General features: G+C 45.8%; 1 protein-coding gene across 1 annotated transcript in view; it reads left to right on the top strand.

Moving 5' to 3' along the window:
- Positions 1-2,657: 2,657 nt before the first annotated feature.
- Positions 2,658-27,826, top strand: part of LOC127580911 (SLAM family member 5-like) — a 33,703-nt gene continuing 8,534 nt past the window's right edge. The window contains exons 1-2 of the mRNA XM_052034893.1: positions 2,658-2,789; positions 14,328-14,642. Coding sequence (XP_051890853.1) covers positions 2,726-2,789; positions 14,328-14,642 — 379 coding nt within the window. The 5' untranslated portion in view covers positions 2,658-2,725. The remainder of the gene's footprint in view (positions 2,790-14,327; positions 14,643-27,826) is intronic.

Here is a 27,826-nt window from a genome sequence, read left to right on the forward strand (position 1 = left end):
CTCTAAGGGGACCCATTCTCTCCCTAGCCACAATTTTACTCTTAATAGAGCTATAGAACCTCTTGGGATTTTCCTTAACCTTCCCTGCCAGTTCTGTCTCATACCCTCTCTTTGCCTCCTGATTCCCCTCTTAAATGTATTCTTAATCTTTTTAGAGTCAAGGTATTCACTCGTCCCCGACCTCTTAAACTCAAGGTATGCTTCCTTCTTTTTCTTGACTCAATATCTCCTGTCAGCCAGGGTTCCCCAGACTTGCCAGGTTTACCCTTCACCCTAACAGGAACATGCTGCCACTGGACTCTTGATATCACACTCTTAAAAGGCTCCCACTTGCCATTCATTCCTTTCCCTTCAAACAGCCCCTCCCAATCGACCTCTGCTAGATCCTGCCTAATTCCCCCAAACTTAGCCCTGCTCCAGTTTAGGACTTTAACCTGTGGACCTGTCCTGTCCTTTACTGTCTTGAAACTAATAGAATTATGGTCACTAGAGCCAAAGTGCTCCCTGACTGCCACTTTAGTTACTTACCCTTCCTCATTCCCTAAGAGGAGGTCCAGTCTTGCACCCTCTTGAGTAGGGCCCTCTATATTATTGACTCGGGATACTTTCCTGGACACATTTCTCAGATTCTACCCCATCCAGGCCATTAACACTCTGGCTGCCCAATCAATACTGGGGAAATTAAAATCTCCCACATACAACCCTATTATTCTTATAACTATGAGCAATTTCTCTCCCCAGCAGCTCCTCAAGTTCCCACTGACTATTCAGGGGGTGGGGGGGTGTCTACAATACCGCCCCACTGGACTGAACCTCCCTTTCTTGAAAGTTCTACTCATATAGCCACACTGAACGATCCCCCAAGAATGTCATCTCGAAGCACTGCTGTTATCTGCTCCTTTTTCAAAAAGGCAACAACCTCTCCTCGCTTACCTGTACCTTGCTGAATTCATTGAAAATTTGTTGAAATTTTTCAAAACTCACTGAATTCCAGGGATGTACCAGAAGATTTGAAAACAGCAAATATGATTCCCTTGTGTAAGAGGGGAGGAAGACAAAAGTTTGGAAACTATAGGCCCGTCAGTTTAAATATCTATTGTTGACAAGATACTGGAGTCAACAACCAAGGAAGAAATAGCTAATTATTTGGGAAAGCTTAAAATCAAACCAAGTCAAGATATCTTTATGGATGGTAAATCATTTTTGACTGCTTGCTTAAGTTCTATGTGGATGTAAACAGCAGAGATGATAAGGGGAACCTGTGATCTTGTGTATTTAGATTTCCAAAAGGCATTTGACAGGGTGCCGCATAAGAGACCAGTGAACAAATTAAGAGCTCTTCCTATTTCTGGATGTGTGATAGCAAAGATTGAAAACTGGCTACTACATGGAAAGTAGAGAGATGGAATCAATAGATAATTTTAAAATTAGAGGAGTGTAATTAGTGGAGTACCCCAGGGATCAATCCTTGGCTCAAGATTATTTATATCAATGACCTGGAGGAGGGGGCAGAACGTAAGGTTACAAAGTTTTCTAGTGACGCAAAAGCAGGTAGAAGGGGAGGTGGCAATGTGAATATGGTGACTGTGCAATGGGATATACAGTGTATCCCTGCATTACAGCGGGTTTCTGTATCAGGATTTTCCACAACACAAACCCTTTTTTCTCATTGAATACCATGTTATTAAGCCTCTCAACAGTAATGCCCTGAGGCTGCGTGGTCCACAAGCAAGGGAATTCTGACTGTATTTTAGGCAGAAGAGAAAGGGTTGTTTTACCAAAGCAAATCTCTTAAATGGCCTCCCACTGTGAACCAGCAATCAATTTTTTTTTGTTTCCACAACTTTAGTACAAGCTGTTGGCTGAATAATCTACAGAAAGGTGAGAACCATAACTCAGTGTCATGTGAAAATATTGTGCAAAACGGATCAAGTGATGGTTCTCTTTTTAAAGAGGTACTATAAATGAAATTTACAGAATGATTTGAGTTCATTCACTTGGGGAGGAAGATTAAGAGACAGTAATTTCCATTTCCATTCTGTGTAAAACCTTGAGTCATTCCTTTTACTAACATGCATAAATTACAGCATATACTTTAGTTCATGCTGACTGTAATGTTTTGAACCAATCCACCATCCAGAACAAAGTTATTAGCATGAAGCAAATAGAATCAAATGCCATTTTATGTGGGGAAAATGAAAGATCCTATCCTATTAATGCAACAATCTTCTATGAATGCATTTGACTCATTTTAGTATCAATAGAAGAGGTTGATTGGCAGTTTCCAAAGCTTAAGTGGCATCCCAGTGTTAACCAACAGCCTGTGATCATTGTCCTTGGTAAACTAGCTCAGTTCTCTGGTTACATTTTGCGTTGCTTATTTTTTTTCACATAAATTCAGTATGAGAGAACTTTTTTCACATCTCAAATTTTTTGGTAGTGACTTGTGAATTCTGTAAGGACAAATTTCCATTGTCCGAAGTGCCGCAACGCAGGGGTACACTGTGCATAGTTGGAGTGAGGGGAATGGTTAGAGTGAGTAAAGGAAGTGGAAAAATTAAGAGATCGGTTGAGCTAGAAAGTATGACGTTTCTGTTAATTACGTGCCGCCTCTGCTCACGTAGATTAGTTCTGCTAGACCGTGTGGTTATGACGAGGTCAGTTCCTGCTCTTACTTCCTTCTCTAAAAATATCCAGATCTCCAATCTTTCAGTCAAGCTTGAAGATGTGGGTGTCTTTGAGGAGCATTCCTTGCCCGATCTGTGCCTTTGTATTTGTCATCTGTGTGGGTAAGGTCAGCTTTTAATGTTCAATTCTGGTTATAGAGCAGTGCGATGTGTGTGTGCCTTATCGAGGTTCTCAGTGCGTGCAAAAGCCTTTCGTCGTGGTCACGTCCAAGCTCTGCTGGTTCACACCCTACGACTGAACATGCTGACTTCCACTTTCTTCCTCATTTTAATTCTTTCTCATCCTCAGTCCCTTTTGAGCTCTCTGGATCTCCATCTATCTCACTCAGTCTCTCTCTGTCTACACACTTTTACTCTCTGTTTCTCTTTTAGTCTCTTTCAGTCTCTTTCAGTCTCTTTCACGGTGTTTGCTAGTCCTTCAACACCTCCATTAGTTTCTCTTTGCACATCTGACTGCCGTTCCCTTTGTTTCCTGGTATATATATCTAAATATAAATATACACCAGGATATGTGTGTGTGTATATATATATATATATATATATATATATATATATATATATATATATGTGTGTGTGTGTGTGTATATATATTTTTATATATATATATATACACACATCTACATATATATATCCAGAGGTTCAGTACCATTTTCTGTTTCACATATTTCTGTTCATCAGTAATGATCCTCCAACCACTTCCTGCCGCCATTTCACACAGCGTTTGATGAACACCGTCCTTTCAAGGTTCAGCTCATCAACACACTGACAGCAGACTCCTGATCTTTCGTTGAGGCTCTAGGCACTCAGACCCACCAACTCAGATCCTCCAGTGCCTGCTTCTCTCTTCATCCCCATGGACCATCAAGATACAAGAGAGACAGTTCCCTCGCAGACAGAGCGAGAGAGCATATCCCATTGCTGAACCATTTGTTTTGGGATGGTTTGACTGGTCTACATGGAGTTCAGTGAGGCTGTTGACGAGGTTCCACTTGACCGGCTGGTGAAAACAGAAGAAGCCCACAGGATCTGAGGAAGAGCAGTAAATTGGATCCAAAATAGGCTCAGCAGGAGGAAGCCAAGGAGAATGGTTGACAGGTGCTTCTGTGACTGGAACTGTTATCAGTGGGATCCATAGGGTGCAACACTCTGTTCCTCACTCTGTGAAGGAACTGTGAAATGATTCTGGAAGACCCCAGCTACAGCACTGGGGACAGTTCAGGTCCCCACATCCCAGGAGAGATGGGGTCATACTGGAGAGGGTACTGGTATTGGTATTGGTTTATTATTGTCACTTGTACCAAGGTACAGTGAAAAGCTTGTCTTACAAACCGATCGTACAGGTCAATTCATCACACAGTGCAGTTTACATTGAGTTAGTACAGAGTGCATTGATGTAGTACAGGTAAAAACAATAACAGTACAGAGTAAAGTGTCACAGCGACAGAAAAAGCAATAGGGTGCAAGGTCAGGTAGGACGTAAGGTCATAGTCTATCTCATTGGATAAGGGAACCGTTCAATTGTCTGATCACAGTGGGGTAGAAGCTGTCCTTAAGTCTGGTGGTACGTGCCCTCAGGCACCTGTATCTTCTACCCGATGGAAGAGGAGAGAAGAGAGAATGTCCTGTGTGGGTGGGTTCTTTGATTATGCTGGCTGCTACACCAAGACAGCGAGAGGTAAATTATTCCATGATGCTGTGTGTAGAGGGAGCCTTACTCAGAAGCAACCATGTTTTATCTTTCCTTGGTCCATTCCCCAGTCTCCCTTTTTGTGTATTTATCTATTCTCAAAATAACTTTATTGGAAATAAAAAAGAAAAACAAAAGTTAAAATGGAGAGCACTCTGACACAGAGTGCCAGGCTTTGAAAAGGTCCCAGTAAAAGCCAAGCCAACTCTCTCAGAGAAGTGTGTGCCATCTTGAATGGCAGTGCCCTGGCAAAACAAAAATCACCATCCAGGAGGACACTGTGCAGATTTTGAAGACAGAGAGTCATGACCTGGGTTCAGTCACACACCTGACCTCCCTCCTCTTGCCCCAGCAAGATCCATCAGCTTCTTCTGGATCTCAGCAGCAAAAGCAGGGAAGCAGAACCAAAGGGACAAGTACCCCAGCATGGAGGTCACCAGTTGGTGTATGGCCAGCGCTCAGCCTCTGGAGGAAAGCACTCAGAGTCATCCTGTCTATCACTCTAGCCGAATGGTAATTCTTGCCCCTGGTTCCTGCCAGTTTGTTGATCATGCCTGGCCCATGCAGAACCAAATGTGACAACCTTCTCTGACAACACAGGAATGGCACCATGCAGATGGGATACAGCTGGCCAGACATGGGCATCCCTGATACATTCCTTTCCAAGGCGAAGGGTGTCATCAAGGAGCTGATAACTTTAACCAGACATTCTGCGACAACGTACAGAAGCTGTACCCTGACATGCACAGAGCCCTGCTGAGGTATTCGTGATCCAATCTGTTGACACCTTTTCCTAGTCCAGTGAGAAAAGGCTGACTGAAAAAACAGCCCTCTGGAAAAGGTGAACCAGGTCCCAGACTAGATGAATGTTGTCCCAAACACTGGCCCAAGACAGTGTAGGACCATCGTCAGGATGGATTGTGTGGGCAGAATGGGGTACGGGCCATTGATATGGTTGGACAAAGATCCTGTGATCCATTTTGAGGAGGGAGACCAGGCCCCAGTTTGTTAAAAGTGGTGATGACCCCTCTTAAGCAATGGTACGATGACTGACCTGCACCATAAGAGGGACAATCGCTGGTAGCCAGACTTTCCAAAGGACCCACACCGAGTTGCCTGCCCACCCAGGAATCCCAGAAAGTCCTAAGGAATTCCATGGTCAGCCTATCAAATCCTCAGACTTGCATCTTGAGCTATTGGAGGGTACTGGACAAATTCTCCCACAAAACTGTTCTTGCTGTTGTACTCCTACTACAGTGTCAGATCCTTGACAAATCAACCTAGGTATAGCTTCCAAATGAACACCTCCCTCTCAACCCTAACTTGGATCCCTGCCTCTTGTCAACTCCTTCACATATTTCTGACAGAAGAGATGGATATGAGTCTTGCCAACATCCTACTATAGCCTCAAGGTTGGAAGTTCTCCTGCTTTCTTCTCCAGTCAGCTGAGAATCCTCGGAGTGAATCCTGAAATCGTCTGTCCTCCTGCAGCCAGTTGGAGTCTCAGTACATGGAACCACCAATATGCGCAAGGGGATGAGCTCCACCCATACCATTGCTTTTCTAAGCATGGCATTGGCTGCATGGAGGCCACCGCAGGAGATGTACACCTGCAAAATGTACAGATGGTTGATTCAGGAGTATCCTCCTGGGTGGAGGTACTGGAGTTGGGATGACTTGCCAGATGTCCACTGAGTTGAGGGAGCCAATAGTTCTCTCAGCTTTGCCATGATACTTGGCCGTGCTGGGGACGGGAATGATCCCTCTCCTTGACAGTACAGTCGAAATCCCCCCTCCTTCCAAGGTTGATACCCTGCTATCACCAGAGGTCATGAAAGCAGACACATCTAAAGCACCAGGCCTTGTGTGGTTATGTTCACCAAGTGTGGTGGCACGTCACCCAACCGCACAGTAATATGAAGCAGACAGCTCAGCAGAAGCTCTTTGACCCTCAAGATCTCCAGCTGAAAAATCAGACCGAACGGGATAGTCATCCCACTGGAAATAATATGACTCCGTTTCCAGTGGAATAGCTATGTTGTTAGCCCTCCTTGCCAACACAGGAGCCAGGTGGCTTCACCTCCCAAATTAGTAAAGGTTTCCTACTAGAAACACACTGCATATCTACTATCCTTAAGGGCGGAGAGAGGTTGTGAAACCTGCAGAGAGACCCTCTGCTGCCATTGATGTTGAGGTTTGTCATTGTTATCTTCACACTATTTTAAAATATTTTAATCCTCATCCCATCACCATGAGGAGGGAGCAGAGGCGATTGTCACCCTCCACTCCCTCAACAGTTCAGTGAGGAACACCTTGAAATGGCACTGTTCAACTGAGGCCACACCTGTGCCACTCTCCATCTTTCTAAGGACGGCACAGACAGATACCATGAGCAGTGCAAGTTGCAACCATATTGCAGCAACCTCTGTACATCCCAGTGGGGATGAGAAGAAACTCAACAGGAAGCATAGGGATGTCCACCACCTCACTGGCGACGGACTCCAGTCTTTGTTATTTTTTTGTACCACACCAGCCCTACCTCCATTATGACCTTACACCGGGACTGATGAGAGAGGAGACCTTCCTGGGATTGTGATAGTCAACCCGCGCTCTGTAATAAATCAGACAACAGCAGACAAGTTTTTCACTGTACCTCGGTACAAGTGACAATAATAAACCAATACCAATACCAAGGAGTGTACAAGAAGTTCTTTATTGTTTAATGCTAGCAGGAGTAGGGGGTACACGGAAGAGCAAACAGCCGTTCTGCTCTTCCCTGCACATGGCCTGATTCAAGGAATACGGGGTGCTAACAAACTTAAATACATTGTTCTCCGGTGGGTGTCCGCCAACTGCACAGGTATACCCATATTTGGGTATGCTTGACCAGCTCACGCTGCCATTGGTCCCAGACAGCTTAACACACCTTTTGCAGTTAGTCTCAAAAATAACCCTCTTCTTGGGGCCTTGAAGTCAGCTTGGCTGATGAGTTGTTGCTAAGCTTCACGAGCAGGTGGCTGAAGCTGCTTATCAGTAGAGAGAAAGAGAGAGAGAGAGAGAGCGAGAGAGAGAGAGAGAGAGAGAGAGAGAGAGAGAGACACCCTTTGTTCACCAGAGCTCCCTTCCCATTGTCTTCCACAGAATAGAAACCCTTCACACAGGACAGTGCAATGGTGGTGCAAGGCTTAGGAACTGCAGCAGGACTCAGATCCACCTAACAGGTGGTTTCTGCATCTCGGGGACCCCCCTCCACATTGAGGGAGTAAGGCCTCCTCCTCTTTCCTGAGTTACTGCATCTCAGATACCTCCATTGCAGAGATTTCTGTCTCCACATCCATACTCCTCTGCCAGTTTCTCTGAAAGCCTAATTCAAATCTTCTTGCAATTTACACCCACACACCATTTCCCCTCCTAATTGCTTGCTGCACCTGTATGTTGGCTTTCTGAGACTTGTATGCAAGGGCATCCAGGTTCCTGTGAACAACAGCAGTTCCTAATCTCAGTATTTCTGCTTTTTATACCAAAGTGGATAACCTCATGTTTTTCTACATTGTACTCCATCTGTTATGTCTTGCCCACTCTTTCAGCTTGTCAATATTCTTGAAGCCTCTTTGCAATCTCATCACTACTCACATTCTCACTTAGTTTTGTATCATCAGCAAACTTGTAAACATTATATTTGGTCCCCTCAGTCGAATCATTGATATGACTGTGAATAGCTGGGGCACAAATAATAATCCATGTGGTACCCTACTAGGGATAGCCTGCTGGTTGTCAAGGACTTTTTTACTCTTTTTTTCAATCTGTTAACCAACTCTCAATATACAGAAGTATATTATCCCCAATTCCATGTTCTCTAACCTTGTTGACTAACCTCCTGTAGAGAACCTTTGTGAAAGTCTTCTAAAAATCTAAATGCAGCATATTCAATGGTCCCTCCTTATTTACTGTACGATACATCCTCATACAACAAAAATTGCTAAAACATGATTTTCCTTTCAGAAATTCATATTGACTATACTCAATCATATTTCCTATATGTCGTGATATCACATCATTCATTGTAGATTCTAGGATTTTCCCTACAACTTACGTTAGGCTAACAAGTATGTAGTTCCCTGTTTCCTCTCTTTCTCCCTTCTTAAATAGTGGGAACAGATTTACTACTTTCCAATCCATAGGAACCATTCCGGAACCAATGGAGTTTTGAAAGACACTAATCAGAGCATCCCTTATCTCCAAAGCTGCCTCTTTCAAATCTCTGTGATGTTGGTCTCAGGTCCTTTGGCATTTGTCACTTTTCAGCCTTATTAACTTCTGTGATATTTCTTTTACTTCCTCATTTACACCAGACCATTGGTCCTTTGATACTTCTGGAAGATTTTATATGTCCTAAGTGATAAGAGGCTAGTATTTCCTTACTCCCCATTTTACGTTCTCACATCTCTGTCTGTAGGGGACCCACATTGACCCTCACAAGTCTTTTCCTTTTTACATACCTATGGAAGCTCTTACAGTCTGTTTTTATCATTGTTGCCTGTTCACTATTTTCCGTTGCTATTTTCCATTTATCAATTACTTTATCATCCTTTGCTAAAATACTCCCAATCCTTAGGTTTACTGCTTTTCCAAGCAACTTCCTATGCCTTCTCCTTTAATTTAACACTACCTTTGTTTTCTCCTGTATTCCATGTTTGAACTATTTTGTGCCATAAAAGAATGCATATTGATTTGCAAATCATGTATTTTTTTTAAATGCTAGCAATTATGTGTACACTGCTACATACATTAAAGTTGTTTCCTAATCTATCTGAGCCATCCGGTGCCTCATACCTCATAGTTTCCTTTGTTCAGATGCAAAGCCCTGGATTCAGACTGAACTACAACACTGTTGAATTTAATGCAAAATACTATCATATTATAGTCACTTTTTCCCAGGAGCCCTCTACAATAAAATTAATAATGAACACTGTCTTGTTGCACAGTACCAGGTTTAAGATGGCCTATTCCTCAACAACTGATCTAAAATTCATCTCCATGGGTTGTCCCTCACGTATGGTCCTGAAATTTATCCTCTGGATTAGTAGTATAAATTTGATTTGCCCAGTTTATGTGTAGATTAAGGTCCCCGGCATTCCTGTATTACCACTATTACATATACTTCACTTCTACCAAGCTCTACATCACTACCAGAAGGCAGGAAACAATCTCATTGCTGTTTTCTGCCCCCTACTGTTGCTTACCTCCATCCAGACTGATTCTAATTCAACACCACGGTCTGCTGAGCCAAGATCCTTTCTGTCATCCTCACTTTCATTTCAACATTGAAGGTGTTGGAACTCAAATTGAAACCAGGGTCAGATCTAAGAAAGGAAACTGGGAAAACCTGAGGCATTGAGTTGGCTGTGATGGATTGGGAAACTACACTGAAAGGTACTGCAGTAAACAGCAATGGCTCACTTTCAAAGAATTAATACACGCTTTAGACATACCTTTCACAAATACCCAACAGGAAAGTTGTTCATCCGTGGTTAACAAGAGAAATTAAATATGATGCAGGGTTTCAGTCAGCAATTCCTTTCCCCCCCACAGATGCTGCTCGACCTGCTGAGTTCCTCCAGCAGATTGTTTGTTGCTGGAAACCCCAGCATCTGCAGTGTCTTGTGTCTCCAAGCTAAATATCATATTAAAGTAAAAGACGTATAATGTTGCTAAAAAGAGCAGTAAGCCCAATGTTTAGGTTTATTTCAAATCTCAGCAGAGGAGGACCAAGGAATTGGTTGTGGAAGCAGAACAAAAAATAGTAGCAGGTATAGGCTAATAAGAAACAAAAGCAGACCATAGAACATAAACATAAAATGGTCCTTTGGCCCATCATGTCTCTGCCAAGCATGATGACAATTTAAACTGCACATATGCATGCACATGGTCTGTGTGTGTGTTAATTCTCTGCTTATTTGTGTGTCTGTCTAAATGCCTCTTAAATGGTACTATCATATCTGCTTCCACCACTTCCCCTGCAGTACATTCCAGGCACCTGTCACTCTCTGTGTGAAAAAAACTACCTCATAAATCTCCTTTAAACTTTCCTCCTCACACTTTAAACCTGTGCCCTCTAGTGGTTGTCATTTCCAGCCTGGGAACATGACTATGACTATCTACCCTATCTGTGCCTCTCATAATTTTATAAACTTCTGTCAGGTAGCCCCTCAGCCTCTGATGCTTCCAAATTTGTCCAACTTCTCATTCTAATCCAGGCAGCAACCTCGTGTATCTCTTCTCAACTCTTCCTAAAGCCTCCACACCTTTCCTATAATGCAGTGACTAGAACAGCACACAATATTCCAAATGTGGCCTAACCAAAGTTTTATACAGCTGCAACATGACTTCCCGACTTTTATTCTCAGTGCCTCAACCAATGAGGCAAGCATGCTGTATGCCTTCTTTACCACCCTATCTATGTGTGTCGCCACTTTCATGGAGCTATGGACTTGTACCCCAAAATCCCTTTGTACATCAGTGCTCCGAAGAGTCCTGACATTTACTGTATACTTTCCATTTATATTTGACCTTCCAAAGTGCAACACCTCACACTTGTCTGGAACTCCATCTGCCATTTCTCTACCCGTGTTTCCAACTGATCTATATCCTGCTGAATCCTTTGACAACCTTCCTCTCTATCCAATTTTTGTGTCATCTGCAAACCTACTAATCAGCCCAGCTACATTTTCGTCCAGATTGTTTATACATATCCCAAACAGGGGGATCCTTGTGGAACACCACTGATCACAGACTTCCAGTCAGAATATCACCCATCTGCCACTACACTCTGTCTTCTATGGCCAAGCCAATTTTGCATCCAATCTATTAAGTCGCTGTGGATCCCTTGTGCCTTAATCTTCTGGATCAGCCTATCATGATGGACCTTGTCAAAAGCTTTACTAAAGTCAATGTCTACAAGATCCACAGCCCTTACCATCCCTTATCAATCATCTTTGTCGCCTCCTCAATCAAACTCAATCAAGGTCCCTCATGGTAGGCTGATAGGACATGACCTCCCCTGAACAAAGCCATCCTTACTATCCCTAATAAGTCTATGCTTTTCCAGATGCAAGTAGATCCTATCCCTAGAAATCTTCTTCAATGATTTCCCTTCCACTGACTTAGGCTCACCAGCCTATAATTTCCTTGTTTGCCCCTATTGCTCTTCTTAAACAGAAGAATAACATTGTCTGTTGTCCAATCATCTGCGACCCCACCTGTGGTTGGAGGTGATATGAAGATCCTTGTCAAGGCCCCAGCAATCTCCTCTCTTATCTCTCTCAGTAACCTGGGATTCATCTCGTCAGGCCCTAGGGACTCATCCACCTTAATGTTCTTTAAGAAACCCAACACCTCTTCCTTCTTGACATCAACATGTCCAAGAATATCAGCATACCCTCCCTGATCTTGCTGTTCTCCATGTCCTTCTCCTTGGTGAATATCGATGTGAAGTACTTGTTTAGTACCTCGCCCACTTCCTCTGGTTCCAGGCATAAATTCCTTCCTTTGTCCTTGAATGGTCCTGCCCTCTCCCTAATTACCCTCTTGTTTTTACTGTAAAATGCCTTGGGACTCTTTTTAATCTTACTCACTTAGGATATTTCATAACCCATTTTAGCCCTCCTGATTCCCTGTTTAAGTTTTTTTCCTGTTTCCTTTATATTCTTCGAGGACCCTGTCCAATTTTGACTTCCTAAATCTTACATATGCTCCTTTTCCCCTTCTGCAACATTTCTTGCATCCCAAACCTTACCATCTTTGTTTTTTCTTTCTCACAGGAACAAGTTGGTCCTGAATTCTGACCAGCTGGCCTTTATATGACTCCCACATGTTAGATATTGTTGTACCCAATAATAGTTACTCCCAATCTACTCTCCCCAGCTCCTGCCTAACACTGTTCTAACTAGCCTTTCCACAATTTAGCATTTCCCCCCCGAGGTCCAGTCTTATCAAGAATTACCTGGAAAATTACTGAGTTATGATCACTGTTCCCAAAATGCTCCCCACTGAAACTCCTATCACCTGTCTAGGTTTATTTCCCAATACAAGGTCTACTATGGCCCCTTTCCTGGTTGGACTATCTACACACTGTGTCAAGAAACCCTCCTGATGTACCTAACAAAGTCTACCCCATCTAAGTCTCTGGTACTAAGGGAGTCCCAGTCAATACTGGGTAAAGTAAAGTCATCCACAACTACTGTTGTTTTTGCACCTTTCCATAATCTGCCTACATATCTGTTCCTCTGTCTCCCGCTGCCTGTTGGGAGGCCTATAGTATGACCGCATCATAGTTAATGAACCTTCTTATTCCTGAGCTCTACCCATATTACCTCACTGGATGCCTTCTAGGATGTCTCCTTTAAGTGCCACTGTGACATTCTCCCTGATCAGCACTGCAATTCCACCAGCTTTTATACATCCCTCTCTCACTAGTTACCCTTTTACTCTTAATATAATTATAGAATCCCATAGGATTCTCCTTTATAAAATAAGGTGCCAGTCATTTAAAACTAAAGTGCATAGAAATGTCTTCTCTCAGAAGTACTGAATCTCTAGAATTCTCTGCCCCCGAGGGTGGTGGAGGCCAGATCATTAGATATATTTGAGGTGGAGATAGATTAATATTTAAATAATCAAGGAGATAGAACAAAAACCTGCTGGCACTCACAGAGGGCTAGAGGGAACTTGCAAAGAAGAAGAGTTGAGGCCTGGAGCAGATCAGCCATGAAGCAGAGCGACTTCAGTGGATACATGCACTGTGTAATGAATTGATCTGTAGAACGATATGCAAGAAGCTTTTCACTGTACCTCGGTACATGTGACAATGATAATCTAATTCCAACATAGACAGGATAGGTGAATGAATCTGGACAGAGCAATTGGAATATAACGTGGAAAATGTGAAGTCATCCACTTTGACAGAAAGATAGAAAAGTAGTGAGAAATTGAAAGGCGATGTTATTTAGAGACACTTGAGTGTTTGTACATGAATCTCATTCAGTAGACATTCAGGAAGGCAAATGGCCATTATTGCAAGAGGGTTTGGGTACAAGAGTACAGATGTCTTGCTCTAATTATTCTGGGACCTAGTGAGATCACACCTGGAATATTGTGCAGATCTGGTCTTCATACTCAAGAATAGAGGGAGTTAACAAACAACCAGGAGTCAGAACCTCAAAGTAAGAGGTTGGCCATTCAGGACAGAGATGAGAAGGAACTTCTGCACCCAGAGAGTCGTAAATCTTTGGAATTCTCTGCCCAAGGGGACTTCAGAGACTCAGTCATATTCAAGACGATAGATTTATGGATACTAAGAGTAGTGAGGTTAATGCAGTAAACTGGCGCGAAGGGAACAGATCAACCCACTCGTACTGAACACCAGAGCATGCATGAGGGGCCAAATGGCTTATTCCATCTCTTATGTGCTCATTATTCCAAAGGTAACCACCTCAGATTGTCTAGACTTGAACTTATCTATCAGCCCCATCTTTATAAATATCACACCATTTTCAGCGATCTAAGGGTGTGCATTCCAAGCACCTTCTGTCTCACCATACCCCTCACTCCCTCCCACTTACTCCGTGTTTCCTCACCATTCACCCTCCCAAAACACCCCCAACCCACTTCTCCAGGCTGGGTCCCATTTGCCGTGTCTGTGCCCCCCTGACCCGTCCATCGATATCTGGCTGCAGGCTGCAACTTCCTTCCTCAGGGCCGGGTGCAGAGAGTCTTCACTCTGTTCCCCCCGTGGGCTCACTGTGTGAGGTAGGAACCGTGGGCCGGGTCCCTCACAGGGCCGGGAGCCAGTCGAAGGGCCGCATGGCCTGCTCCTGTGTCTGTCATTCTCTCAGCTCCGATTCCTCCTCCGGTCACTGTGCTCACCTGCTGACTGCCTCCTCCTGTCTCCTCAGCTGGGACTGGGGCTTCCACTCCCATTCTGAACGGAGCTGTGGGGCACTCGGTCTCCTTGCATCCTTCAGTCATACTTGGATGGAACAATGATGCTGTGTGGAAGAAAGCACCAAACGTCACAATAACAAAGTCCTCAGATGGCAACATTAAATACTATGGTCCTGAGGAGTACAAGCGACGGGTAACTTTTCATCCCACGAACTACAGTCTGGAAATCCGTGATCTACAGAGAGACGACGCTGGTGATTATGAACTAACAGTTACAGATGAATTAGGAGGTGATAAGAAGGGGAAAGTCCGACTGGAGGTATACGGTGAGTGAGACTGCCGCGGAGGGGCCCGGGTTTCACTGGTTCCTGAAACACTCCTAGTTAATGGGTGAGGGCAGATCCCGTGCTTTCCCCTGTTTACTGAACCCCACTGACTGCCAGTGTCCAGAGCTGGGGGTCATGGTCCTGGTGTAGTGGGGCTGAGGCAGTGCTAGGCTGGAGTACACACCCACCACATCCCCAGAGACTGGGCCAGGGGCCATGAAGGATCAAACCATCAACAGGGAACCTCGTGGCTCCGAGGCTGAAGGAGCTGAGCACACAGAGAGGAAGGAATGGAAGGATGGGCTGATGGGGTGGGAGCGGCTGGAGTGGATGGGCTGAAGGATCTGTATCCGTGGGTCACATTTAAACAGATCCCAGTGTATCCCCAGGTCAAAGGCCTGGTCTGTCATGTTCATGGATCCCAGTTGTTCCGACTGTTTCCCAGAGCACTGCTTGTTAATTCCCCAGACTGAAGTCTGAGCTCAGCAAGGCGTTTATTCCTCAGCCTTCATGCTGTGCTTTACTGAGCAATGGGTCAGTGAAGAAGGTTATCTAAGATTACAATGGGATCTTGATAATCTGGGCCAGTGGGCCAAGGAATGGCAGATGGAGTTTAATTCAGATAGGTGTTGTGTTTTGTTAAGATAAACCTGGGCAGGACTTACACGTAAATGGCAGGGCCCCGGTGTGTTGTAGAACAGAGAGACCTAGGGGTGCAGGTACATAATTCCTTAAAAGCAGCGACACATGTAGAAGTTGTGGTGAAGAAGGCGTTTTGCAAGCTGGACTTCATTGGTCAGGATATTGAGTACAGGAGTTGAGATGTCAGGTTACAGCGACACAAGACCACATTTGGATACCGCATACATTTCTGGTTGCCCTGCTCCTGGAAGGATGTTATTAAACTGGAAAAGGTTCAAAAAAGATCTACAAGGATGTTTCTGGGACTGGAGGGTTTGATTTATAAGGGGAAGCTGGATCGGCTGGGACTTTTTCCCTGGAGCTCAGGAGGCTGAGTGGTGACCCCACAGAGGTTTATAAAATCATGAGTGGCATAGATAAGCTGAAGAGCCAAGGTCTTTTCCCAGGATAAGGAAGTCCAAAACTAGAGGGCATAGGCTTAAAGTGAGAGGGGAAAATTTAAAAGGGAACTGAGGGGCAGCTTCTTCATATTGAGGGTTATACGTACATGGAACCAGCTGCCAGCGAGAGTGTTAGAGGCAGGTTAATGGATACAGAACATAGAACCATAGAACCATAGAACAATACAGCACAATACAGGCCCTTTGGCCCACCATGTTGTGCCACCCTTCAAACCACACCTAAGACTATCTAACCCCTTCCTCCCACATATCCCTCTATCTTAAATTCCTCCATATGCTTATCTAACAATCTCTTGAACTTGTCTGTTTCAGGGAGTCTGTTTCTGCTTGTCTGTTTCTGGGTGTCTGTTTCTGCTTATATGTTTCGGGGTCTCTGTTTCTGCTTGTCTGTTTCTGCTTGCCTGTTTCGGGGTGTCTGTTTCAACTTGTCTGTTTCGGGGTGTCTGTTTCTGCTTGTCTGTTTCGGGGTGTCTGTTTCTGCTTGTCTTTTTCTGCTTGTCTGTTTCTGCTTGTCTGTTTCTGCTTGTCTGTTTCGGGGTGTCTGTTTCTGCTTGTGTGTTTCTGCTTGTCTGTTTCTGCTTGTCTGATTCGGGGTGTCTGTTTCGGGGTGTCTGTTTCTGCTTGTCTGTTTCGGGGTGTCTGTTTCTGCTTGTCTTTTTCTGCTTGTCTGTTTCTGCTGTCTGTTTCGGGGTGTCTGTTTCGGGGTGTCCACCACCAGCCCAGGCAGCGCATTCCATGCACCAACCACTCTCTGTGTGAAAAACCTCCCTCTGATATCTCCCTTGAACTTCCCACCCATTACCTTAAAGCCATGTCCTCTTGTTTTGAGCATTGGTGCCTTGGGAAAGAGGCACTAGCTGTCCACTCTATCTATTCCTCTCAATATCTTGTATACCTCTATCATGTCTCCCCTCATCTTCCTTCTCTCCAATGAGAACAGCCCTAGCTCCTTTAGTCTCTCCTCATAATCTATACTCTCTAATCCAGGCAGCATCCTGGTAAATCTCCTCTACACCCTTTCCAACGCCTCCACATTCTTCCTATAATAAGGCGACCAGAACTGGACACAATACTCTAAGAGTGGCCTAACCAGAGTTTTGTAAAGCTGCATCATCACTTCGCGGCTCAAACTCGATCCCCCGACTTATGAAAGCTAACAACCCATAAGCTCTCTTGACTACCCTATCTACCTGTGAGGCGACTTTCAGTGTTCTGTGGATATGAACCCCCAGATCCCTCTGCTCCTCCACACTGCCCAGAATCCTGCCATTTACCTTGTACTCTGCCTTGGAGTTTGTCCTTCCAAAGTGTACACACTTCTCTGGATTAACTCCATCTGCCACCTGTCAGCCCAGCTCTGCATCCTATCAATATCCCTCTGCAAGCTTGACAGCCTTCCCCACTATCCACAACATGACCAATCTTTGTGTCATCTGCAAATTTGCTAACCCAGCTTTCCACCCCCTCATCTAAGTCGTTAATAAATATCACAAAAAGTAGAGGTCCCAGAACCAATCCCTGTGGGACACCACTAGTCACAGCCCTCCAATCCGAATGTACTCCCTCCACCACAACCCTCTGCCTTCTACAAGCAAGCCAATTCTGAATCCACACGGCCAAGTCTCCCTGGATCTCTTTGCCTCTGACCTTCTGAAGAAGCCTACCATGCGGAACCTTGTCAAACGCCTTACTAAAATCCATGTACACCACATCCACTACAGTACCCTCATCAATCTTCTTGGTCACTTCCTCAAAGAACCCTATCAGGCTTGTGAGGCAAGATCTTCCCTTCACAAAGCCATGCTGGCTGTCCCTAATCAGTCCAAGATTCTCTAAATGCTCATAGATCTTATCTCTTAGAATCCTTTCTAACAGCCTACCCACCACAGACGTAAGGCTCACCGGAGTGTAATTCCCTGGACTATCCCTATTACCTTTTTTGAATAAGGGGACAACATTCACCACCCTCCAATCCTCCGGTACCATCCCCGTGGACGAGGACTCAAAGATCCTAACCAATGGTTCAGCAATCTCCTCTCTCACCTCATGAAGCAGCCTGGGGAATGTTCCGTCAAGCCCCGGGGACTTACCTGTCCTAATATTTTCTAACAGCTCCAACACATCCTCTCTCTTGATATCTACATACTCCAGAACATTACCCTTACCAACACTGTCCTCAGCGCCATCGAAGCCCCTCTCCTTGGTGAATACTGAAGAGAAGTATTCATTGAGAACCTCACCCACTTCCACAGCTTCCAGGCACATCTTCCCACCTTTGTCTTTAATCGGACCTACCTTTACCCTAGCCATCCTTCTGCTCTTTACGTACGAGAAAAAAGCCTTGAGATTCTCCTTAACCCTATTCGCCAAGGCCTTTTCATGTCCCCTTCTTGCTCTCCTCAGCCCTTTCTTAAGTTCCTTCCTTGCTACTCTATATTCCTCACGAGCCCTGTCTGATCCTTGCTGCTTACACCTTACGTATGCTGCCTTCTTCCTAACTAGTCGTTCCACCTCTCTCGTCACCCACAGTTCCTTCACCCTGCCATTCCTTCTCTGCCGCACCGGGACAAATTTATCCCTAACATCCTGAAAAAGATCCCTGAACATCGACCACACCTCCATAGTACATTTCCCTTCAAAAATGTCATCCCAATTTACACTCCCAAGCTCTCGCCTTATAGCCTCGTAATTCGCCTTTCCCCAATTAAATATCTTCCCGTCCTCTTTGCTCCTATCCCTGTCCATGACAATGCTAAAGGTTAGGGAGCAATGGTCACTGTCCCCCAAATGCTCACCCACCTATAGATCTGTCACCTGTCCTGGTTCTTTACCTAAAACTGGATCTAATATGGCATTCCCTCTAGTCGGCCTGTCAACATACTGTGTCAGGAATCCCTGCTGGACACACTTAACAAACTGTGTCCTGTCTAAGCCTTTGGAACTAAGTAGGTGCCAATCGATATTTGGAAAGTTGAAGTCTCCCATTATAATAACCCTGTTATTTTCGCACCTTTCCAAAAAACTGTCTCTCAATCTGCTCCTCAGTATCCCTACTGCTATCGGGGGGCCTAAAGAATACTCCCAGGAGGGTAACTGCCCCTTTCTTCTTCCTAACTTCCACCCATATTGACTCTAGAGAGGATCCTTCTACATTATCTACCCTTTCTGCAGCTGTAACAGTGTCCCTGACCAGTATCGCCACCCCTCCTCCTCTTCTCCCCCCCCCCCATCCCTTTTAAAACACTGATAACCAGGAATATTCAATATCCATTCCTGCCCCGATGTCAGCCATGTCTCTGTAATAGCCACAATATCATAGTCCCATGTACTTATCCAAGCTCTCAGTTCATCTCCCTTATTCCTGATGCTTCTCGCATTTAAGTAAATGGACTTTAGCCCATCCACCTTACTACTTTTATAGCCTGTATTCTCTTCTCCTTCCTCAAAGCCTCTCTACCTGTCAGATCTGACTTTTCCCCATCCCCTTCTTCCTCTGACCTACTCCTCTGGTTCCCTTCCCCCTCACAATCTAGTTTAAACCCTCCTGAACCACCCTAGCAAACCTGGCCACAAGGATATTGGCCCCCCTCAGGTTCGGGTGTAACCCGTCCTCTCTGTACAGGTCCCACCTTCCCCAGAAGAGATCCCAATGATCCAAAAATCTAAAACCCTCCCTCCTGCACCAACTTCTCAGCCATGAATTTATTTGCCATCTCCTCCTGTTCCTACATTCACTATCACGTGGCACTGGCAGCAATCCCGAGATCGCTACCCTCGAGGTCCTGTTCTTCAGCCTTCTGCCTAGCTCGCTAAACTCCCTTTTCAAGACCTCATCCCTCTTCCCACCTATGTCGTTGATACCAACATGAACCACGACTTCTGGCTGTTCTCCCTCCCGCTCTAGAATCCTGTGGACGTGATCAGTGACATCCCGGACCCTGGCACCTGGGAGGCAACATACCATCCGGGATTCATGCTCACTGTCACAGAACCTCTTATCTGCTTCCCTGACTATCGAGTCCCCTGTCACTACTGCCTTCCTCTTCTCCTCCCTTCCCTTCTGAGCAGCAGAACTGGTCCCAGTGCCACAGACCTGGCTGCTGCTGCTAGGCCCCGGCAGGTCATCTCCCTCAACAGCCTCCAAAGCGGAGAACCTGTTACTGAGGGGAACAGCCTCCGGGGTCCTCTGCTCTATCTACCTGTTCGTTTCCTTTTTCCTTTTCCCTCCCCTGACAGTCACCCTTCGATCTACTTCCTGGACTCCAGTAGTACCTGCTCAAAGGGGAGGTGACCATCTCCTGATGTACAGTATCTACAAAACTCTCCCCCTCCCTGATGCTGCGCAGTGTTTGAAGCTGCAACTCCAGCTCATTGATTGTGAGCCAAAGTTCCTCCAGCCTCAAGCACTTACTGCAGATGTAGCCATCGTGGACCGCAGCAAGGTCCACGAGCTCCCACATCAAGCAGCTGCAGCACACCACCGTGTCCTCCATCTGAACTAATTGTTTTTCCCCCTAGTTTTTCTACTTAAAAATTTATAACAGATAACAGGTAAACCTTACCTTTACCTACCTACTAGCTACTCACCTGCCTCGCCCCTTTACGCCTAAGCCCCTTAAGCCGAAGCCCGACCACTCTGCTCCCTCTCACTCCACTGCCCGCTCTGACGCTGCCCGTTAGATATGGTGCTTTGCTTTTTAAACTGCCCACGCCTTACCTGCTGACGTCACGCACCTGCGCACTCCAGCCCCCACTATTCCCGATTAAAAACTTACAAAACAACTTAAAAAAGAACCTTATAAAATCTAACCCTAATAAAAACCCTATTAAAAAAAAGAAAGAAAAAAAAACTTATCTGCTCCGAAGTTCCGAAGTCTTCCGGTGAAACCCACAAAGCCTCCATGGATCCAGACATGGATATTCAACGTGGAACATAATACGTGGATGGGAAAGGCTTAGAGGGATATGAGACAAATGCAGGCAAATGGGACAAGCTCAGTTATGCAAGTTGGTTGGCATGAACAAGTTGAGCTGAATGGCCTGTTTTCCGTGCTGTATAACTCTATCACTCTATGATACCCTGTGTACTCTTTGCACAGAATATAGTACCTCAGTGAGTAAAGCAGAACACGTACACAACAGCACACTCACACCCAGCAATATAGTTCCTGACTCACTCTTACAATAACGTTCACAATGATCTCACCCAGCAACATCTGACTGCGAAATCTTCTTTCCTCCACCCCAGGGTTAACCAGTTCCCGTTGGAGGGGGGAGAACATTGGAATATGGGAAATAGGAGCAGGAGGAGGCCATTCAGCCCCTTAAGCCTGTTCCCTCACTGAGATCAGGGCTGGTCTGACCTTGGCCTCAGCTCCACTTTCCTGCCTGTTCCCCACAACCCCTGACTCCCCTCCAGACCAAAACTCTGTCTGTCTCGGCCTTGAACACATTCAGTGACTCGGCCTCCACAGCTCTCTGGAGGAGAGAATTCCAAAGATTCCCAACCCCCAAGAGAGGAGAAATTCCTCCTCATCTCCATCTGAAATGGGTGGCCCTTCATTCTGAAACTATGACCTCATTCTAGATCACCCCACGAGGGGGAACATCCTCAGCACCCACCCTGTCGAGACCCCTCAGGAATTTCTGTTCCCCCTACCCTCCCCATCACCGGAATCCTCCTGTTCCCCTCTACTCGTGTGTTTATCCAGCACCCCGTAAAACCCCTCACGGATATTCAGCATGGCCACTTCCCGTGGGAACAAATCCCACATTCCCGCTTCTCTGTGGGAAATGGAGTTTCTCCTGGATTCCCCATTGAATTTTTTTTTTCAGTTACCATCTCATCAGTGGCCTCTCGATCTGGTCCTACACAGAAGCTTAGACAGTAGGTGAGGAGGCCATTCACCCTGTTGATTCCATACCAGCTCCACTCTTATTCTCCAGCCTCTCCCCACAGCCCTGCCCATTATTTCCTTTCAGATCTTCACTCATCTCCCTTTGAACACTACAACTGTATCTGCTCCTACTCTTCGCTTGCAGCGGTGTCTCCCAGACCCCCACTGAGTGAAAACACCCTTCGTCTGTCACATTTTTCCCTGATCCCCTTCATCCCATCTCCCCGGTTCTTGACCCTTCCCCCCAATAGGAACAGTTTCTCTTAATCCCCTCTACACACACCATTCATGATGTTAAAATCCTCCATCAGATCCCCTGCTCTGATCCACAGGGAGCAATCCTGCTTCTCCCTACAATGGCAGAACTGAAGTCCCACTTCCCCAGAATCTTTGCGATAAATCTCCCCTGCACCCTCTCCAAAGCTTTCCGCATCTTTTCCAACATGCAACACCCAAAGCTGGACTCAGCCTTCCAGCCATGGCCAAACCAGTGGTTTCTGAAAATCCATCATGATTTCCATGCTCTTGTACTCGCTGCCTATGTGTACAAAGCCCGGGATTCTATACCTGCCCTGCACTTTAAATGAACTGTGCTCAAATTCTCATATTTCCTTAAAACATTCAAAGAAGCCATTTGACCGATCAGGTCTGTGTCGGCCCTCAAAGCAATTCCATCTCCCCATTTATTTCTCTGTAACTTATTCTCTCTCACATGCCCATCAACTCCACTCTGATTCTCCCACCACCACTCTCAGTGCGATTGACATTGGCCAATTAACCTTTCAACCCGCACATCTCTGTGACGTAGGAGGAAACTGGAGCACTCAGGAAATCTACAAGTCTCCGGGAGACGGTCACAGGGACTCTCAGGATTGAACTCAGGTTGCAGGAGATGTGAGGCCTGTAGCGCCACTGTGCCATCCTAGATCTCCCCATGCTTGTAGTCCTCTTAGAATCATGCCCTGCAGTTGATAATGCCTTTTCTCACTCTTCCTACCAAACTGTAACACCTGAGCTCAAGGCCTTTCCGCCATTTACAAGGCACAAGTGAGGAGTGTGATGGAACACTCTCCACTGCCTGGGTGGCTGCAGCTCCAACAGCTGTTGAGAAGCTCAACACCATCCAGCACAAAGCAGGCAGTCGATTGGTTCCCCTTTCACAACTCCCTCTCTCCACCACCGGTGCACAGTGGCTGCAGTGTGTACTGTCTACAAAATGCACTGCGGTTACTCACCCAGGTTACTCCAGCAGCACCTCCCAAACCCATGACCTACACCATCAAGGAGGCCGAGGGCAGTAAATGCAGGGGAGCATCACCACCTACAGGTTCCCCTCCAAGTCCCTCACCATCCTGACTGGGAAATACATTGCCGCTCCTTCATTGTCACTGGGTCTAAATCCTGGAACTCCCTCCCCAACACCAATATGGGAGCACCTTCACCAGAAGAACTCAGTGGTTCAAGAAGGCAGCTCACCTCCACCTTCTCACAATTAGGGTTGAGCAATACATTGCTGGCCTTGCCAGCAAGGTCCAGTTCCCAAAAAAGTGAATAAAACTAATTCTCAGCATTATTTTCCATTTGCTACCTACCCACCAGCTGAACTATATCTCCTTGAAGCCAACTACTGTCCTCCTCACAGTTCACTGTGCCTCCAAGTATTGCTTCATTTGGAAATTGCCATTTGTATACCTGAAGACCAAACCATTGACATATTTAAGAAACACTGTGATCCAAGTACTGAACCCTGAGAAACTTCACATGCCTCCAGTCCCCGATACAGCCTTTCACTTTCTGATTTCTTTTTCTGGTTACATTTCTTTCCAAATTGCTCAAATTCCCCTTGGAAGTGCCAATATAGCACAACCACATTTCCATCATTGACTCTATGCTAGTTCATCAAAGAACCCAACCAAGTTACTTAAACATAATTACCAAAGTGACTGTTAATTCTGTGTCCAGTTATCTTTCCCCACCACTGAGGTTTAACTGACTGATCTGTAGGTTTATCCTTGAACAAGGGTGTAACATTTGTCGATTTGCGTTCTTAGCACCTTCCCTGGATCTATGGACGCTTGGGAGATTACAGTCAGTGCCTCTGAAATTTCCTACCTTCCTTCCCTCATCAACTGAGGATGCATCCCATCTGGGCCAGGTGATTTATTCACCTCGGGGTCAGTACCTCCTCTTCACCAGAATCTTCATTTGGTGAGCCTCCAGCAGCGTCTTCTTCCTTGGTGAAGACTAATGTAAAGTTGACTATCAGTACCTCGGCCACATCTTCTGTTTCCAGGAGTAGATCTCTGTTTCTGTCTCTAATTGGCCCATCTTTCCTCTTACCATATCTTTCTTGTTCACAAGCCTATAGGATACTTTTAGATTTCCTTTTACATTTGCTTCCACTCTGGATAAGTGTGTGGCTCATCACTGGTCACATCTACCACCCCGCACCCCCCCCCCCCCAACTTTTCTGCTTTCAGCAGTCTCCACAACTCCCTGGTCTGCTTATTCCTCCCTACCCACCCTCCCCGACCCCTGGCACTTTCCACTGCAACTGTTGGAGCTGCAACACTTGTCCCTACATCTCCTCCCTCACCACCATCCAGGGACCCTTCCAGGTGAGGCAAAGATCCACATGCAGCTCCTCCGACCTCATTAATTGCATTCAGTGCTCTCGATGTGGCCTCCTCTACATCAGTGAGACCAAGGGAAGACTAACCAACTGTTTTGCAGAGCATATGCACTTTGTCCAGAACAGCTATCTTGAGCTTCCATTTGGAAGTTATTTCAACTCCACCCCCTACTTCCACACCAACCTGTATGTCCTTGGCCTTCTCCACTTCCAGGGTGAAGCCAAATGCAAACTGGAAGAACATTACCTCAGTTTCCTCTTGGGTAGCCTACAATCCAATGGTATGAACATTGAATTTTCCAGTTTCTGGTAACCAACACCCCGGCCAGTCCATCTATGTTCTCCCTCCCTTTATTCACCTTTTCCATTCCTCTACTACTATACCTGGAAGACCCCAGCAAAAAATCTGCACACAGTGGCAGATGTGTGATGGCTGTTGGGCACCTATTTTGGAGCAGGGGTGTCCTTCAGCTGCTGCATTCACAACTGAGCAGCCCTCTTCAGTATTACCCCTACTTACCCTGAATGAGTAGAAAATGGGCTTCAAACATAGGCTGTCTCATCTCTCTGGGCTGGGAAACTATTCCCCATGGGATCACCATTACCAAGGTGGAAACATAGAAGCCTTGGAACTTGGATATGAGAACGCTTGTTGACAACAGAAAGAGCAATCTCTAGAATGGCAACTTGCCACTGTGACCCAGGAGCACTGCATTGACATCGCTGCTTTCAGCAAAACTGAGCTTGCCGGAGGAACCCATAGAGGGAGGTCAGCATCCTCTAGAAAGGGAAATCAGACCATGAGCCTCACATGCACTGTTAGCTTCACTGAAGGGATAAGATCATGGTAATGCTCCGTGAACTCCCCTCAGGCATCATTGAAAGGCTGGTCATCCTCCATCTGTACTTCGGCTGAAGCCAATGTACCACCAACATCGATGCACACTCTGAATCCTGATGCTAATACAAGGAAAGCTTCCACTTGAGTCATGATAATGCCCTTGCCTTCATCCCCAGATACAACCAGGTCATTCTCCTGGCGACTGCAAACCTAGCATTGTACGTGACCAGAAATTAGGAATGGAACTATTGGCAAGAATGCCAACTACATCTTGATCTAGGTCAGCATGGCCTGACTGTGGCAAAAAAAATCTTCCACTGGAAAGACCAGCTCAAGACTACATGGAAACACTCGAGGTTGGGGCCCTGGCACCTCCTGGTACAGCAGTCCTATTATGGAAATATGCTTAAAGAGGGGCAGAGCAACATTACAGTTACAGGCTTTGCAGTCAAGATAGAGAGAGGGCAGTTTGGAGCTTTTGTCCACAGATCCTTAAAGGTCAGGTCGTTAAGGGGATTAAACTGGCATATAGGATATTCTGTATCACCCGAGGGAAAGCATATAAGAGCAGGAGGATTGTGCTCTTATTGTCAATAAAACAAAATTGCATGCAACACCTGTCGGGGCCTCTTTCCCTGGGCAGTGGGGACAGACACAAGGGGCACAGATTTGCAGTAACTGGTGGAAAGATCAGAGGGGATTGGAGGGAACGTGTTTCCCCCAAAGGGTGAGGGTTCTGGGACTTCACTTGCTGACTGAGAAGGTAAGAGTGCCCATATTTAAACAGCACTCAGATGAATTAAAGAGCTGCAAACTGCAGGGTGGATCCAAAGAGGGAAGGTGCAGTCAGGCTGGGTAGATCTGTCTCAACTGCCACAGACATCAGAGAGTCATACAGCATGGAAACAGGTCCTTCAGCCCAACTGGTCCATGCCAACCAAGATGCCTACCAAGGATAGTCCCATTTGCCAGGATTTGGCCCATAACCTTCTAAATCTTTCCCATCCAGGTACCTGTCCAACTGACTTTTAAAAGTTGTTATTGTACATGACTCAACCACTTCCTCTGGCTGCTCATTCCTCATGGATACCAGTCTTTGTGGAAACAAAAGCTATCCCTCAAGTTCCTATTAAACCTTTCCCCTCTCACCTTAAATCTATGCCCTCTAGTTCTTGATTCCCCAGCCCTGGGTAAAAGCCTGAGTGCATTCACCCTATATATTCCCCTCATAATTTTATAATTTCACAACTCTATAAGATGACCTCTCAGTCTCCTGCTCTCCAAGGAATAAACCATAGAACCATAGAACCATACAGCACAAAACAGGCCCTTTGGCCCACCATGTTGTGCCGTCCATCAAACCACCCTCACACTCCCTAACCCTTTCCTCCCACATATCCCTCTATCTCACATTCCTCCATATGCCTATCCAACAAGCTGTTGAACATGTCCAATGTATCTGCCTCCACCACCACCCCAGGCAGTGCATTCCATGCACCAACCACTCTCTGGGTGAAAAATCTGCCCCTGACATAAAGTCCTAGCCTGTCCAACCTCTCCCTATAACTCAGTCCTGGCAACATCCTCATAAACCTTTTCTTCATTCTTTCCAGTTTAATAACATCTTTCCTAAAGCAGAGTGACCAAAACTGAACTCAATATTCCAAGTGAGGCCTCACCAGCATTTTGTACAACCACACCTTGACCTCCCAACTTTTACACTCAGTGCCCTCCTTGATGGCCAGTGTCCCAAAAGCCTTTTTCACCACCCTGTCTACCTGTGACTCCACTTTAAGTGAAGTCCCTCTGTTCCACCCAGGGCCCTACCATTCACTTTGAAAGTCCCACTTGATTTGACTTTCCAAAATGCAACACCTCACGCTTCTCTGAATTAAACTCCATTTACCATTCCTCCATGCACTTACTCAGCTGATCAAGATCCCCCTGTAGTTTGAGATAACCTTCTTCACTGTCCACTATAGCACGCAATTAGTGTCACTTGCAAAGTTATGAACCATGCCTTGTGCATTCTTCTCCAAATCATTGATATAGATGACAACGTGATTGCCTTAGTGGACTCTATCTGTGTTATAAAGTTTCTATGATTCTGAGCGTGGTCTGGCAAAGATTTATGGAGAGACCAGAACTGTTGTGTTCACTGGGTAGTCTAACAAGTGATATAGGGACCAGAACAGTGCATTGTGTTCCCTGTGTGGTCTAACCTGGGGATATGGAGACCAGAACTGTGCACAGGGTTCCCAGTGTGGTCTAATCAAGGATGATCCGAATTTAGACAGAACTGTCAGAACTGTTTCTCTTTTTTCCTGAAATGAACCCCTGTGATTGGCCTTTCTTATAGCTAATTAATTTTTGTCTCTGCACTTAGAGTCATAGAGAGATGCAGCATGGAAACAGGCCCATGTTTACACTCTTTATTCTCATCTCACATTCTCATCCACAACCACCACCCCCACCACCCCAAGATTCTACCACTCACCTACCGACTAGAAACAATGTACAGTGGCCAATTAACCTACCAACCTGCATGTCTTTGAGATGTGGGAGGAAACAGGAGATGGAGAACATGCAAACTTCGCACAGATCTCTGGTGCTGGGAGGCAGTGGCACTCACCGGCCCAGAGCTGCTGCTGTGGGACCAGATTCAGGGCAGGTCTGGGCTGGGTCACACTCAGGTGTATCAGGGACACTGG

The sequence above is a fragment of the Pristis pectinata genome, chromosome 20 (genome assembly GCF_009764475.1).
Source record: "Pristis pectinata isolate sPriPec2 chromosome 20, sPriPec2.1.pri, whole genome shotgun sequence".
Lineage (NCBI taxonomy): Eukaryota > Metazoa > Chordata > Chondrichthyes > Rhinopristiformes > Pristidae > Pristis > Pristis pectinata.